This window comes from Oryza sativa, chromosome 6 (assembly GCF_034140825.1).
Source record: "Oryza sativa Japonica Group chromosome 6, ASM3414082v1".
Lineage (NCBI taxonomy): Eukaryota > Viridiplantae > Streptophyta > Magnoliopsida > Poales > Poaceae > Oryza > Oryza sativa.
In genome coordinates this window covers 17,639,322-17,656,415 of record NC_089040.1, presented here as the reverse complement: position 1 = coordinate 17,656,415, position 17,094 = coordinate 17,639,322, and the positions used below count along the sequence as shown (strand labels likewise).

Here is a 17,094-nt window from a genome sequence, read left to right as displayed (position 1 = left end):
GGCACTTCACATTCCATTAAATTATCAGCATAACAACTGTACTCTTCCAGGAGTATTGTAGTAACTTGTTTTTTTTTAATATCATATCGATATCTCCTAGAAAATATATACAAGAAATATAATGCCACTTGTGTGTGGGGCTGTTGCTGGACAAAACTATCGGAGTTGTCGATAGTCACGTGTGTTAGCAGCAACATACTTCACACCGTCTCAGATACCAAAAAGGATCAGTTTTTTTTTTAAAAAAAAAAACAAAAGTGTCTCTCTTAAAAGAACGATAAAAAAAACAGAAGATGCTAACTAGTGAAAAAGGGTAGTACAGAAATAGAAAGGCGTTGGCTGTATGGCAGTAAAGTACGTAGAGTTTTGTTTTATCAGTTATTAGTCATCTTAATTTGCATAATGCAACATATATATAGAGTATTCCTTTTTATGTAAATGCAACATCTAAAGTTGTACGAAACATTGACAAATTAAAATTGCATCGCAACTAGTATTAGCTTTAATCGAATTTATATACTCGTTTTTAATGCAATTTCTCAGAGGATACATGCATGTATGCAGTTTTTTTTTGGTCTATATTAGAAAACCCTTCATTTTCATGTTTGTAGTGTCTACTAAATACCTTGCAATTTTTTTAAAAGGATGCTGATTCTTTTATGTTCATCTAATTGTTCAAAATGAATAGTCCTTCGAATAATAGTTAGTCAAAACAGAGTATTGTTCAAATAATGTGGTTGTGTGAAGGGATTAGGTATGCACCTCTTTAAAAAAGAGGTTTTAGGTCTCTACTGCTAGGGGAAAAAAGTTTAGATATAAATTCCAGATGCATCAGAAACGTTCTATTTGTAATTGCCGTATGCCAAAATAAGGTTATGATGTTGTAAAATATTGTGTGTAATGTGCACACAGATTTTCTAAACTCCTTATTCCTTAATGCTATGTCAGTGTCATCTGAATATCTGATATGATACATGGAGATTGGAGAATCTCAGAAACATATCTTGGGGGCTTGGGGCCAACTGCAAAACTTTTCGACAAGTATCATTACTTCACTTCATATGCAAGCGAACAATTTGATTGGCTTCCCATTCCTTCCACTAAATTTAGAATCTCTACAAAAATATTACAAACTTTTCAAATCACCGGCGTCTCAGTTAAAAAAGCGTCCGCAGAATGATTATTTTTTGTACGAAATTAATTAGTTTACTGGTTGCTTCTTGCTATCCGAACTGATTTTTCGTCCATAGTTCCGTGGTCACTATCACTGTCGCTGGTTTGTTAATCACCCAAACAAAAAGTGATCATTCTTCCCGTCAAAATTCGGATAAGATTTCTAGGATGTGACAGTAATATTCCTCATTAGATGCAGAGATTATTCGATCGATTTGTACGGTCAGGAATTTAAATCAAGCTAGGTTGCACCAGCAATTTCTTGAAGTGTTTTTCACGTCTTACTGAGTCTACTCAACCAAGTCGTCCCAGCTGAGCCTAGCCAGTGACAAGTCGGTCTTCGGGTAATTTGTTATGCAATTGGGAAACTTCCTCATGATTCTTGCAGAATCAAGCCAAGATGTCAAATGACCAGGGTGTGAGGTCAAGTCCGTTAAAACATCGAGGCAAAAAAATAATAATCATATGGCATATTTGTTTTTAAACGAAACATCTACATACATTTCTTCTTCTTCTTTTTTTAGTCTACATACATTTCTTCTATGTGTGTGTATATGCGTCTTCTATGTAATCGCAAAAAATATTACCTATTTAATTCCTTTGCTGTCTTAGAGAACTTGTGCCGGAACTTGGTAAAATTAGCTGATTTAAACAGGAGCAAGTGTTTGGGTAACCTTGGGGCCATAACTTAAGGTTGTTCCAAAGACATTTTCTCCTTGACCATAATACATGGGGCCTCATGAAATTTCTGTTCAATTTACAATTATGACTTTCTGCATTGCTTTTGAGGTGATTTCTCTTAGAAAAAAAATCAACTTGACAATTTGATTTATATCAAAGGGGTCTATCAAATCATTTCCAATAACTTGTTCAACAGATGCTATTGATAAATCTCATCGCAAATAGCATATCTTACTTGAAAGGAAAATGTACAAATTACCCCCGTAACTATCGTGGTTGAACAAATTACCCTGAAAACCAAACATTGCTCACCCTGAATTTTCAATACCGGACGAATTACCCCCCTCGACCCAATCCAGAACGGTTTTATCCTACGTGGCGTACGCGTGGCAATCCAGTCAGCATTTTCTTTTTTAAAAAAATGATGGGATCCACATGTCATACCTCCTCTTAACCACTTCCTAATCTCTCTCTCTCAGGTGCAAATGCGCATGGCGGCGTGTGGGGGTGGGCGGTGGACAGCGGCGCACGGCGGCGGGCGGTGAGCAGCGGCACGCTGCTGGAGGCAAAGGAATCCTGTGTGCTGGCGGAGGCCGAGGACGAACGGCGTGCCAACGGTTGCAAGCCTCCTCACGACGAGGGAGAGGGTTCAACGCGGCGGGGTGGCTGCAGAGGCCGGTGACCGTGGAGGCGAGGGCGGCGCTGTCAAGAACGAGCGGTGCGCCGGTGGCTACGAGCCTCCTATTTCTCCTATCCCCCTCTTCTGGCGTAGGTCAAGCGGCACCGGCGTTCGGCGCGCACGGTGACGCACAGGGGCCAGTGCAGGTCGAGTAGCACGGGTGGTCACCCAGCCGTGCTCGTCCGCCACTCGCCACCCAGCCTGGCCTCCGCCTCCGCGTCTCACGCTGCCGCCCACGACCCGCTCCGCGCGCCAGAGAGGGCGTGCCGCCGTGCGCGCCTTGCCGGCCGGGTGGCGCCGCTCGCTACAGCAAGGGGAGGGAGGAGGGAGAGGGTGCGCTGTCGTGTGCGCCTTGCCGATCGGGCGCTGCCACACGCTGCAGCAAGGGGAGGGAGGAGAGAGAGAGGGGGGATGGGGATCGAGGAAGAGATAGAGTAGAGAGATATTGAGAGGTTAGAGGGGAAAAAGAGAGTGATGAGAGTCTTACAGGTGGGGTCCACACTATTTTTTAAAAAAATTGCTAACTGGACTGCCACGTAAGACTAAAACCACTCCGGATTAAGCCGAGGGGGTAGGGTATTTGTCCGGTTTGTAAAGTTAAGGGTGTAAAATATCTGGTATTCGAGTTTAGGGGGATAATTGAATCGACCATGATAGTTCAGGTAATTCGTACTTTTCCTACTTGTAAAGTTAAAATACCAAATCACTGGCTTAATTTGACCATAACATATGCAAATTACTGGCTTAAATCATGAATGCACGTAGTTGCCTCAAAATTATCCCTTACTCACCACATCCGAAATTATCGAAGATTTCTCTTGTAAAAGAGATTAAAAATAATAATGATAACATCCCTTTTCTTTTTAATTTATTGAGAGTGAAAGAGCAGGTTGTGACGTCTAACCTCGCAGTGGACTGACAGAAAGCATAAGGCCGCCTAATTTTCGTACAGAAAGCTCCATATATCTACCCTGCAGCTGCATTTTGGATAAAGCCAGCTACCTAGTGTTGCCAACTAGGAAAATGATCAAGCCACCGAGAAGACTCTGCATGACTTAATGTGCCAGGTCAGATCTTGAATAATCTTTGCTAATACAAATATGAAAAGAGACAAAATTCATAATGGACAAGTAAGTGCTTGACTTTGATACTACGAGTTATGGGCCATGATAGATAAGGGGACTTTTTTGAATGTATGTTATGAAAAAAGAAGTAATATATCACCTTTTGGATTTGTCTCTCCAAATATATGTCACTCTCTGTGCCACTTAATGAAAATAGATATGTCAGAGGAGGATGTCTCATTGATTGATGGTATATGAGAGAAAAACATGTATATATGTAGTCCATCCTTTTACCTAGGCTCATAAGCTCATTACTTTTCAAGTTGTTTTTTTCTTAAATCCAAAACGTTTAATTTGCACTGCTGCAAAAAATCTTCTTTTTTTTTTATCTTAAGTCTTTTCCATTAGATTAAAATGAATGAAAGTAAGGGAGAAAGTTTAGTTGATAAGCATAAATATAAGCGAAAAGATAAGGCCTTGGCTTATGCTTATACTTATAAGCCAAAATTTGAATTTTCAACCTTAAATTTGAAGATGATTTTGGGGTTTTTTCATCGAAGTTTATTTTTCAGCCTTTGCTTTTAGGTCGCTAAGAGCACGTATATAAAAGTTTTATTCACAAATTACTTCTTGTTTGCTAATATGCCATGAATAAGCCAAACAATGGGGCCTATAAGGCACCGTTTAGAATTCATAAAGTTTTTATTCATGCAGGAAAATAGAGTTATTCCTGTGAAAAATACTGCGTTCATTAGTAGAGCAGAATTGCGATCTCACCGAACAAAGGCTTGAGATGACTAATTAATTAACTAAGGCATGAAAACAAGAGGACGTTGGAGCTGGAGTTTTTGTCTTTGCTGTGTGCGGCAGTGCGGTTGTTCGTTGTTACAGACATTTGGCTGGTAACTTTTTTGCAAGTTGCAAATGTTAACAATTTGCAAACTGGGGGCATAAAAGGCAATTTTGCATTCAAAGGGAGGAAGAAAAGAATGAAATTCGGAATCTGAAATGAAATGTTGAGGAAGACACATTTCTTGTATAGAGTAGGCTACACAAGAAAGAAATATATGCTTCTTTTCACTCCTATGCCCTTTTGTCTCTTCATGCCATGGAAGCTTCCTAGAAGGTCCACATATGCTTAGTAGAAATAGAAATATATTCTGGCAGGTTCTAGAAGCTGCACCTGTTGGATGCCATTTGTATTATCCATATGAGTGGCACAGAAGGGAACAAATTGAGAAATTTGGAGACGTATGTGTCCTGTTAACCTTACATCACTTAACTAACTTGCATAGTTTTTCATCTCTTAAAAATAAGATCTAGTTCTACAAGGCTCTCACCTTACCCACTAAATCAAACAACCTTGCTCATTATCTATATATCTAACAGTTTTCTCATGGTTGCACTACATACCATCCGCAATCAAACATCCGAATGACAGCGTTACCATAGATACTAAAAATTCGCAATCAAATCTTGATATCTTAATCCATCAATATATAAGAAAACTTAAAAGGTTCAATACATATATAAGAATGATATCTGTAGATTCACCGTGGAAAAGAAAATTCTTTCATGCTGCTATATTCGACATGTTACCATGTCGATATCCCGAGCAACAAGTATATAAGAAAAAACATAGTATTTCACTAATTTTATGTAACTTTTTTTAACGCGTACGAAAAAGCTTTTGACATATTAACCAATGCAAGCGACGTATTCCGTGAGTTATCGACTTGAACGTGTCTAGGTAAACATCACGACCTGAATATGTCAAGGTAGTATCTCTGCGTTCTCTACTACATGTAAGGACAAAACGAATCATACACTAATGAAGAGAGAAAAAATATTAGACATCGATAGGAGATCTACATCACAGACATCTTAGTTTATTCTCCCTCTCCATTCTTTACTAACCCAATTTCACAACCCTCCAAATGCTCTAACCCAAGCACACCACCTCACCAGCAGAAAACATGGCAGCAAAACAGAGCAGGCAGGACGGAGTCCCCATGCTTCCGTCGACAAGATTTTCAAACTGTTAAACAACGTATTTTTATAAAAAAAACCTTTATATACAGAATCTATTTTATAATATCAAATAAATTATTTTTATTATTTAAATTTAGGATAATTAAAACTCAACTAATCACGTAAGATTGGATTTCTTGTTACATGCCTAAACCTAATATTAAAACAAGTTAAAAAACGAGCCGAAACTGAGAAAAACAGGATGTGACAATAAAAAATTTGCCACTCACATCATGTGGCTATAATATGTGGGTCCAGTGATAAATTCTTATGGAGCTGGAGCTCAGCCAAATAGTTTCAGCTCCATCAAAACTGAGAGCGGAGTTGGGTGGAGCTCTCTCACAAAATGAACTAGAGTTATGAAGCTGAGTTTAGGCAGCTTCACAACTCCACTCCAGATCCAACTCCTGAAGCTGAATTTAGAAGTTGGAGCTGTACCAAACAGGCCCTTAATAGTATAGTCCACTACTAGCTCCAAATCATCTATAGCCAATGTAATAACCAATTCATACAATAGTTACTTACTATACTATTAATACTAGGTCTCACCTGTCATACACATATTACGTCTTGGAGTCCGTGTTACAGCTGGCTGCAAATCTGTAGTCCGCTGCTCTTCTCTCTTTTCCTTTATCTTTTTAAAATATATTTATAGCTGGCTTATAGTCTGCTATTGTACCTACTCTAATTACCACTTGTAAGAGTGACAAATACTAGTTAATTATTCCGGGAAAAACAATCACCACTAATCCACTACTATACCACCAGGGCAACCAACAACCAAAACCCAACCGGCCAGACAAGGCAGGAGGAGGCCAACGAGCCAACCCGCCCCACACGTCGTCGACTCGGCATCGCGACCTCACCCCGTCGCCTACTCCATTCCAATTCCATTCACCCCCCCTCTCAAAGCTTCGAATTTTTCCTTCCCAAAAATCATCACCACCACCACCATCACCACCTTCCTCCTCCTCCTCCTCTTTCTTCTTGTTCGCGCGTAGCTGCACCACGCGTCCCCCGCGATTCGCCCCACGCTGCGCCTCGCACGGAACCTCCTCTCTCTCTGCTCGCCGCGCATTGCCGCCGCCGCCGCCGCCGCCGCAACCAGATTCCATCCGTGCGCTGCGCTGCGCTGCGCGCGCTTTTTTTTTTTGTTCTTTCCTTCCCGCGCCGCGCGCCAAGTTAAGTTGTTGGGAGGGAGGAGGAGGAGGAGAGACGACGACGAGTCGCCCCCGCGCGCCGCATGGATCAGGGTCTCCGGTGCTTCAGCCACCGCCGCCGCCGCCGCCTCGAGCTGCGCTTCTTGGGGTTCTGGGACCCGTGCGCCGCCGCCGCCGCCTTGGTGGGATCTCCGAGGCGGTTTCTCTAGGATTTCTCCCTCTCTCTCTCTCCCTTCCTTCCTCTTCTTAGCTGCGAGTTCACTTGCAGCTCCCAGCTTGTTGCGCAGCTGTGCGTGCGTGCGTGCGGTTTCCTTTGGGTAGGTGGGTGTGGGTGAGAGTGGAGTTGGGTGGCAGGAGGGGCTCGCAATTTATTGCGAGGTGTCTCCTCCTGGCCCAAAGGAGGGGGGATTTCTTTTCTCCCTGAATCTGAGCTGTTCTTGCTCGGAGGAAGAACAGCCCAGTGCCAGTTTGAGGACTGATTAATCAGCTGCTGATTTCGTTGGGTTCTTGTTTTGCTCCCAACAAATTCAATAATCTTGGAGCGATTTGAGGTCTCAGTGGTGGTGGTGGCCAAAGGCCCTGTTTCTGTTCCTGTTGCCCTCTTTGTCCTCCTGGGTTGTGGAGAGCTGCTCACTGATTTGGCTGTCAGTTTTGGGGCAATGGCCGGGGGGAGGAGGAGCAGGACAAGCAGGAGGCTCAAGCTGAAGCTCAGCGCATTGTACACCTTCGCGCTATGCAGCAAGGGATCCGGCGAGGACCATTCTTCGCGGATTGGGACGACAGGGTTCTCCAGGGTTGTTTATGTCAATGAGCCCGACAGGCATGAAGAGGAGGGGTTCAGGTATCAGCCGAATGAGGTGTCGACGACAAAGTACAGTTTGGTGACTTTCATTCCAAAGTCCCTCTTTGAGCAGTTCAGGAGGGTGGCCAACTTCTACTTCCTGGTCTCCGGTATCCTCGCGTTGACCCCTCTCGCGCCCTACACCGCTGTCAGCGCACTCCTCCCGCTGTGCGTTGTGATTGCGGCGACAATGGCAAAAGAAGGCATTGAGGATTGGAGGAGGAAACATCAGGTATTACTGTTCAGTTTTATATTTGATTCATGTCGTTATTAGTTCTGATATACAACTCCTAACAACTTAACTGATTGTTTCATGAACTACTTGGTGAGTCCAAACAATTTCGGTGTCTGTTTTCTTGCTTTTAATAGTGTTACCCCCCACTCATACACATCTAGGTTTGCATCACTAAAGGCAAAAGGCGTTGCATTATTCTATGATTATGGATGACACAAAGTAGCGATGTATTTAAAGCTAAATGATCTTTCTTTATATAATAAACCTGTGATTTATGGTTACGAATATGCAGAGAAATACAAAGTTCTTTTATCTACTAAAAGAATAAGTTTTGATTTTTATATATACTGGTATATAAATTTTATTATCCTAGAAGGAAGCTGGCAAACTGAGTTACCAAACACTTATCTCAGTCATAGCGCATGATTTATTTTTAGAAGAACTTTCTTTCATTTCTTTATGTGAATCGATCAATAATTGAGCTCATTTGGACATTATGAATTTATGGTATAACATGGCTAAAATTCATAATCATCTTCGTTTTGTTTATCTGGTTTAAATCTATTTGGAGTGATGGTCTTCATGCACACATGTTCATCTGAAATTTTACTGCGGTGCCCCCTGAACATTTAGTTAGCCAGGATATTCGAGTACATTCTATGTGCAATTGGTACATTAATTGGATATATGTAATTACTTCGCCCAGGATCATGAACTCAATAATCGGACAGTAAAGGTGCATAGAGGCGACGGCGATTTTGAAGAGAAAAAATGGAAGGATATCAAAGTTGGTGATGTAATAAAGGTGGAGAAGGATAATTTCTTTCCTGCAGATTTGGTTCTGCTTTCATCTAACTATCCAGATGGAATCTGTTATGTAGAGACTATGAACCTTGATGGTGAAACGAATTTGAAAATTAAGCAAGCTCTTGATGTGACATTGCATTTGGAAGAGGATAATAGTTTTGTAAATCTCAGGCAGACAATCAAATGTGAAGATCCAAACGCGAATCTCTATTCTTTTATTGGTACTATGGAATGGAAGGACAAGCAGTACAATCTGTCACCGCAGCAGCTTCTTCTTCGAGACTCAAAACTAAGGAACACTGACTACATATATGGTGCTGTGATCTTCGCAGGCCATGATACAAAAGTAATGCAAAATGCAACTGATCCACCATCTAAAAGAAGCAAAATTGAGAAGAGAATGGATAAAATCATTTATGTGCTAATGTCTTCACTACTCGTAATTGCATTACTTGGTTCAGTGTTGTTTGGTATCTGGACAAAAGAAGATTTAATGAATGGCGAGATGAAACGATGGTATCTTAGGCCAGATGATTCTACTATCTTCTATGATCCAAAGCGAGCAGCTCTAGCTTCTTTCTTTCATTTGTTGACAGCCTTGATGTTGTATAGCTACTTCATCCCAATCTCGTTGTACATATCTATTGAGATGGTCAAGATACTGCAGGCTCTATTCATCAACCAGGACATTGAAATGTATCATGAAGAATCAGATAAGCCAACTCATGCTCGTACTTCGAATCTAAATGAGGAACTTGGTCAAGTTGATACGGTTCTTTCTGACAAGACTGGGACATTGACATGTAACATGATGGAGTTCATTAAGTGCTCGATTGCTGGCATTGCCTATGGTCAGGGTGTCACAGAAGTTGAGAAAGCTATGGCTCTGAGGAAAGGGTCCGTTTTAGGTGATGGGATAGAAAATATAGAGCACACAGACCAAAAAAATGATGGAAGCCCTCACATTAAAGGATTTAATTTCAAGGATCCACGTATCATGGATGGAAACTGGATTCATGAGCCTAACAGTGATATGATAAGAGATTTTTTCCGTCTGCTTGCCATCTGTCACACATGTATACCTGAAGAGGATGAAGAAACCCATAAGGTTTCATATGAAGCTGAGTCCCCTGATGAAGCTGCATTTGTTATTGCGGCAAGAGAGTTGGGGTTTGAGTTTTATCATAGGGCACAGTCAAGTATAGTTGTTCATGAACGGGATCCGATCACGAATATTGTAAAAGATAGGTAAGTCAAATGCCTTTGTTTCCTTATTAGATAATTCTAATTCTAAATTTGAGACCCTTTTACATTCTTTTACAGAAAGTATGAGCTCCTGAATGTCTTGGAATTCAGTAGTTCACGGAAACGGATGTCTGTGATAGTTAAGGAACCAGAGGGAAGGATATTACTTTTTAGCAAGGGAGCTGATAGGTTAGTTCCATTTATTCTAAATTTCTGTAGCTTTTATTAAAGCTAACTTTTGTTCCTGTCCAAGGTTTCTTAATTGTTTTGCTACTTGAACAGTGTTATGTTCAAAAGGCTCGCACCAACTGGAAGAAAATTTGAGGAAGAGACTAAAAGGCACATAAATGAGTATTCTGACTCAGGTCTAAGAACCTTGGTTCTTGCGTACCGTTTCTTGGATGAGAATGAGTACATGAAATTTAGTGAGAAATTCAACACTGCCAGAACATCTGTAAGTGCTGACAGAGATGAAAAAGTTGAGGCGGCTGCTGAGAGCATCGAGCGAGACTTGCTTCTTCTTGGTGCCACCGCTGTTGAGGACAAGCTCCAGAAAGGGGTATGACCTTTTTAGAACAGGCTGTCTGTTCCAGCCATACTAAGATGCATTCTAGTTAAAAAAATAAATTTAACTAATATTTTATAGTGAACTAATGCATTAAGTTTCTCGTAAAAACAAAGATGCATTCTAGTGAACACTAATATTTGTCTATGTGCATGCACATTTAAATTTAGGTGCCCGAATGCATAGACAAGCTTGCACAAGCTGGAATTAAAATATGGGTCCTCACAGGTGACAAAATGGAGACGGCTATCAATATTGGGTATGTATCTTTCTTGCATTGGAGAAGAAACGTTTTAGTCCAACATCGGTATTTTCTGTTCTGATTCATGTGCTTCTTCATCTTCAGCTTTGCATGTAGCCTACTTAGACAAGGAATGACACAGATAATTGTTACCCTGGAAGCACCTGACATTATTGCATTGGAGAAAAATGGAGACAAGGAATCAATTGCAAGGGTGGGTAAATCATTGCATTACCATTATTTTTTGAATCATTAGATATTAAGTGTTTTATTTATAGAAGAACTGTAATTTGGGATGATAATATTCTCTCCAAGAGCGCCCAAATGTTGAAAAAAATTGTAGGTGTAACGAAACAGGCAGTTATATTTATACACGTTGTAATAGAAATTTAAAATCTTGATAGTTTACTCTTTATTGGCTCTCCAGGAATCAAAGCAAAGGGTAATGGATCAAATAGAGGATGGAATCAAACAGATTCCACCCCCAAGTCAATCAAATACTGAATCCTTTGCACTGATCATTGATGGTAAATCTTTAACATATGCCTTGGAAGATGATGTCAAGTTTAAGTTCTTGGATCTTGCTTTGAAATGTGCTTCAGTTATATGTTGTCGATCTTCACCTAAACAGAAGGCACTGGTCAGTGTTTTGTTTTCTGAAGTTCAGATTACTCTACTATTGTTTCTAGAAGTATGCATGTGAATACATTGACTTGATAGTTGGTGCAATAATTGCAGGTTACAAGACTTGTTAAACATACAAATAGAGTGACCTTAGCAATTGGTGATGGGGCAAATGATGTTGGCATGCTTCAGGAAGCTGATATAGGGGTTGGCATTAGTGGTGTTGAGGGGATGCAGGTTACAAATTTGATGCTTTGTGAATCTTGTGAACGTACTTATGCCTTATGCCCACTACAATGCTTATTTTATTAACACCCTGTTCCTGTTCTCAACGTTTTAGGCTGTCATGGCAAGTGATTTTGCAATTGCTCAGTTCCGTTTCCTGGAAAGGTTACTGCTTATTCATGGGCATTGGTGTTACCGTCGCATTTCAGTGATGGTATGCTTTTGTTATTGTTTCAAAATTACCTTTTACAATTCAAGCTTCATGTTGATTTTTTTTTCTGTGTGCAGATATGCTATTTCTTCTACAAGAATGTAACTTTTGGAGTCACTATCTTTCTCTATGAAGCATTTGCGTCTTTCTCAGGGAAACCAGCTTATAATGATTGGTTTTTGTCACTATACAATGTTATTTTCACTTCTCTCCCAGTCATTGCATTGGGGGTATTTGACCAAGATGTGTCTCAAAGGCTGTGTCTGCAGGTACCTTAATGTCAAAATGTTTGAGAAAAAAATTACTGTCTTTTCTGAATATTACAAAATTGGCAAAATATCTGGTATGGATCCAAATTACACAATGAACATATTTTCAGTCTCTTGTTCCTCTTTATTACTGTTGTTCCTCATCAGAGTTGATAATGTTCTACACCCTTCCCTACTCAAGGAGATATATGTAGACATTTATATATTGGTAGTTCGTGTGCATAGGTAGGTGGCTACTTGATCATGCGGTTATATATACCATCTAAATTTGGAGGATAATGATTTATGTTCTTTTTTTTTGGATTTTATAGTACATTTATTTGCTACCCGTCTCAACACATGGGACACACGCTAGTCTTAAAATACAAGAACATTTACCCCAGAGACCTTTCACTTTACTAAGCCTTTTCAATTGACATATGTTCTGCTTATTAATTTGCAGTATCCAGGGCTCTACCAAGAAGGTGTGCAGAATATATTGTTTAGTTGGCGCCGGATACTTGGCTGGATGGCTAATGGCGTAATCAATGCCATCCTAATCTTTTACTTCTGCACTACTGCCTTCGGTATCCAGGCATTCCGTCAGGATGGCCAAGTTGCAGGCTTGGATGCTCTAGGAGTCCTCATGTACACTTGTGTGGTATGGGTAGTGAACTGCCAAATGGCGCTCTCTGTGAACTACTTCACAATAATCCAGCACATATTCATATGGGGAAGCATTGCCGTATGGTACCTCTTCCTCTTGGCTTATGGTGCTGTGGACCCGAGGTTTTCGAAATCAGCTTACATGGTTTTCATTGAACAAGTGGCTCCAGCACTTTCATATTGGTTGGTCACACTTTTTGCTGTGATGGCAACACTCATCCCTTACTTCTGCTATGCCGCAATCCAGATCAGATTCTTCCCTATGTTCCACAACAAGATTCAGTGGAAAAGACACTTAGGGAAGGCTGAAGACCCGGAAGTGGCGAGACAATTGTCGTCACGACACCGGACATCGTCACACCAGAGGATGGTTGGGATCTCTGCTCGCCGTGATGGCAAGGCTATGCAAGTAACGAAGGAAACCGAATTACAAGTTCAGGGATAATTTTTTTTTCCCTTTAGATTTTGTATCCTGTACAGCTTATAGGATGTTATCTCCTGAAAGATGACAAAAAAAAAGTAGACTAATTGGAACTCAGGGACATTCTTGGGTTGTTGCTTCTATGGTATTTGTGGAGTTCTAGTTTAGACAGAGCAAGACCACAGTATTTAGTAGATAGACCACAGGAAGACCAAGAGAGCACCTACTGTAAAGTTCAATTTTAGGGTTGTGTATTCTTTTCACCTTTTCTTTTACACCTCTAGATGTATGTAACTTGATGGTAGAATTTCATTTTATTGTATGCCTTTTTACTCCCCCTTACCTGCTATCCCCTCAAGTGTATTGTAAACAAATAGTGGTAAGGAATTGTGATGAAATAATGGCTGGCGCCAGTGTTCTATTGGAAAGGATCATAAATGGAAGTATGTTGAAATAAACTTGTGAGTTTGGTCATTCTGATGTTACATTTGTTTTGTAGTAACTGATGACACTTTAAGCAGCTGTTCGTTTCTTGCTCTTATGTTACTTAGGAAGTCTCAAGTCTGTTCCTAAGTAAATCAAAATGGTGATGAGAAGGAAATTGCCATTCACATGGACATGAATTAACTTTGTTCCTTTGGGGAACAAGAATGATTAACATTTATTATTATACAAAGTTATAGACAAATCTTACAACAGTATTACCTGACAGTCTGGGACTACTGCTGCATCATATAATCTTATTTAAGAAAATAATGAATGAGAACTTAAGGCCAAGTTAAGCTTAAACCATCAACACCAACCAAAAAAAAAACAAAAGGTTCAAATGGACATGCAAAAGTGCTACAATATCTATCACATTCATATTATCATCATCTACAAGTCTCTTTTGAAATGTGAATTTGGTTTTGTCCCTACCAAAACTAACCTGCAAGCGTGTCTCGTGGTCACGGCTCCGGCACCGGCTATGCGGCCGGCTGCTTCACCTCCACCTCCTCCTCCGCCGCCGGCCTGACCGGCCGGCGAGGCTCCCGCCGCCACCGCCGCAGCCACCATCTCCGGCCGGCGAGCCCCGCGCAGTCGTACCGCTCGTCGGGCCCCTCGGCCCGCGCCGCGCACGCCTGTCCGACGACGCAGGACAGGACGGTCACCGCCACCACGGCGGCGAGCACCGCCAAGAACGCGCCGACCGACCCCGGCGAGCCGTGAAGCCGGGTCGCCGCGGCGGCGGCGCCGGACACCTCGTACCCTGGCAACGAGGGCGCCGTCGTCGCCGCCATTATTCTCGGTGATGCTGATGCTGTAAGTGCAAGCGACCACTCTGAGCTGAGGAGGTGACCATGAGTGGAAGGCAGTGAGCTGCAGTAGGAGACGAGAGGAGGAGGAGGAGGCTGTGTGCGAAAGCAATCACTTTCTTTTGCAATTTAGTACTAGTAGTGTGTGTGAGGCTGTGCTGCTGATGCAGCAGAGGATAGGGCAAAAATTAGACATAATCAATAAAGAGGTGAGGAAGAAAAAGGAGGGAAAAAGCTTTGAATGGCCAGCTTTTGTGTGGAAGAATTCAGTGGACACCAGCAGCATGAGAAACAAAAGGAGAAAGCATGAATGATAGATGATGAAGGAGGGATACAAAAGCTTGAAATCAGATGGTGTGGTGTGTTTGTATGCATGCATGCATGTATCCAGAAAAAAAAGAGAGGAACTGATCTGAACATCTGATCTAATCATGGGTGATGGGTGTGCATGCCAAGAACAACTGTTTGGATGGAGAGGAATTAAAGAAGAAAAGAGGGCTAGATGCCTGGATTGGATGATGGATGATTGGATGAAGCAGATCATCAGCCAAAGTTTGAACATGATTCCTTGAATAATTCTTTGTTTTGAAAAAAAGTCGAAATGTCTTGAATTGTGAAACGGAGGAAGGACAAAAGATTCCAGTCAAGATATTAATTATAGAAGGAGAAAAAGAGGGACCATTCAATAATTAATATTTTTAGTGGAATCTTCTGTTGTAAATTAACGCAGCTCTGCTTCAAATGTTCTAGCTCTTTGCTTGAAAATAAAATGCCACCCTAGAATCTTTGTAAACATGGTCCTTCCCTTTTCCCCTGCAAAGCTTGGCTGATGATATGATATTGACAAATGCATTGTTACCTACGTACATACAGATATACAAAACAGTATGATGTTTTGTTGGCTTCTGGCAGCTGACCGACGTATCCATTCTGGCAGCTAGACAAAGATTTATCCGTTCTTTCTGAATCAGGAGAACGTCAGGTACTTTATTCACGATTTCATTGGCAAAGCAGGGATGCTGGAAAACCGAGTTTTCTGAAGCTTTCCTATGCAGAACCTAGGGGCAAACCAAAAGCTTAAAGCCCAGAAGTAATCATGATGTGTTGCTTGCTTAGTGGGCAAGGTTACTCAGCTTTGTTCCATCCCTGCCGTCGTACGTTTTTCTAAGGGAAAAGTTTGAATTATACTCTGATTGGGCAAGTACAAATTACCCCCCAAAACCCGAAAACCAGACATCTTTCACCCTTAACTATCAATACTGGATGAAAACCCCTCCCCGAGCAGATTTGCAAGCAGTTTTGGTCCTGTGTGGTAGTCTAGTTAGTAATTCTTTTATTTAAAAAGACGATGGGACCCACCATCATATCTCTCTCCTCTTTGTATCGTTCCTCACTCACCCCTCTCTCTTATGCGTCAGATGCCTCCGAGGAGGAGCCCTGCGCACCGGTGGAAGCCGAGGACAAGTTGTGTGCCGGTGGTTGCGAGCGTCCTCGAGTGCAGGAGGTGGTGGTGGCGGCAAGCTTACGAGGCAGCCGTGGAGGAGGCACGCCCTGGCAGAGGCTGACGAGGTGCCGCCTACGCCGCTCGCCATCCTTGGCTGTCCTGAGCTCCGCCTGCCGCCTCGAGCTCCGCCCGCCACCATCCTCGACTACCCCTCCACCGCTGCCTCTCGATGACAGAGATATGGAGGTGCCACTGCTTGCCATCCTCGACTGTCTCGGGCTTCATCTGCCACCCCGAGCTCCGCTAGTCCCCCTCCGCTGCCCCGAGCTCCGCCCGCCGCCATCCTTGACAGAGATAGATGGAGACAAGGGAGGGAGAGGAGAGAGAGACAAAGAGAAAGAGAGTGGAGAAAGATAGAGAGGTGAGGGGAAAGAGAGGGTGAGAGATTGACAGGTGGGCCCTCTGTTCTTTTAAAAAAAAAGAACTGTTGACTGGACTGTCACGTACGACCAAAACCATTCCCGATTGAGTTAGGGGGTAATTCGTCTGGTATTACTAGTTGATGATGAAAGATGTCCATAGGCCGGTTCAGGGGAATAATTCGTACTTACCTCTTTTTTTCTAAATAGTTAATTGCACTTTGGGCTAGTAATTTTTATCCAAGTTTCATTTTGGATTAGGTGTGGACAAATCTTTTCACTTTGGACTATGTGATTTTACAAAAGTTTCAAATTGGCCTGGTCTTCTTCTCCATTTCTCCTCTTCTGGTTTTTTTTCTCCATTGAGATGCTGCCATGGATGAACCCGAGCAAGCACATAACTAGGATTTCTTCTCTCGAATCTGTTCCAGCGCTCAAACTCACGAAGTCAAGCCACAGGGCAGCTTGTTGCTGCAGCTGTTGCGTATGAGCTGATCACAATCATGTGATTTTTCTCGGCTCACATGATTTTGGTGGGAGAAAAAAGAGTCAAAAAGAAAATCAAGGTACTGATTTTTTTTCTCCATTGAGATAATGCCATGGATCAACCGAAGCAATCACATTCCTCCTCTCGGATCCGTTCCTGAGCTCGATCTCACAAAACCAAGCTCGCAATCAAATGATTTTTCTCATCTCACATTATTTTGGTGGGAGAAAAAGATCAAAAAAAGAAAATCAAGGTGTTGGATGATCAGAATAGAGTATTGATGGGTGTAGCAAAGTAGGTCAGAGGTAAGGAACATGAGAATGGTTCAATGT

The 17,094-nt window shown here is 41.9% G+C and overlaps 1 protein-coding gene and 1 long non-coding RNA gene across 3 annotated transcripts; one reads left to right on the top strand and one right to left on the bottom strand.

The window, feature by feature from the left end:
- The first annotated feature begins 6,458 nt into the window (after positions 1-6,458).
- On the top strand, positions 6,459-13,591 carry LOC4341075 (putative phospholipid-transporting ATPase 9). Of its 2 annotated transcripts, none has more exons than XM_015787844.3 (11): positions 6,459-7,861; positions 8,571-9,919; positions 9,995-10,105; positions 10,199-10,475; positions 10,652-10,740; positions 10,828-10,936; positions 11,150-11,362; positions 11,461-11,583; positions 11,687-11,785; positions 11,860-12,051; positions 12,494-13,591. In XM_015787844.3, exons 1-11 carry the CDS (start codon positions 7,448-7,450, stop codon positions 13,139-13,141), a joined length of 3,624 nt encoding a protein of 1,207 aa, XP_015643330.1. In that variant the 5' UTR covers positions 6,459-7,447; the 3' UTR covers positions 13,142-13,591. The 2 variants fall into 2 exon arrangements, with proteins under 2 accessions (XP_015643330.1, XP_066167651.1); XM_066311554.1 differs by lacking the exon at positions 6,459-7,861 and having other exon boundaries at positions 8,592-8,669; positions 8,746-9,919.
- On the bottom strand, positions 11,105-14,522 carry LOC107281413 (uncharacterized). Its single transcript, XR_001546832.3, has 2 exons — positions 14,046-14,522; positions 11,105-11,345 (listed from the first exon to the last, which is right to left on the bottom strand). It is a non-coding gene; the product is annotated as an uncharacterized lncRNA (long non-coding RNA).
- Between the last annotated feature and the right edge of the window lie 2,572 nt (positions 14,523-17,094).

Coding starts and splice junctions, on each gene's coding strand:
- LOC4341075 (XM_015787844.3), top strand. CDS start 7,448: ATGGCCGGGGGGAGGAGGAGCAGGACAAGCAGGAGGCTCAAGCTGAAG. Junction 11,363..11,460: donor CACCTAAACAGAAGGCACTG/GTCAGTGTTTTG, acceptor CAATAATTGCAG/GTTACAAGACTTGTTAAACA. Junction 12,052..12,493: donor CTCAAAGGCTGTGTCTGCAG/GTACCTTAATGT, acceptor ATTAATTTGCAG/TATCCAGGGCTCTACCAAGA.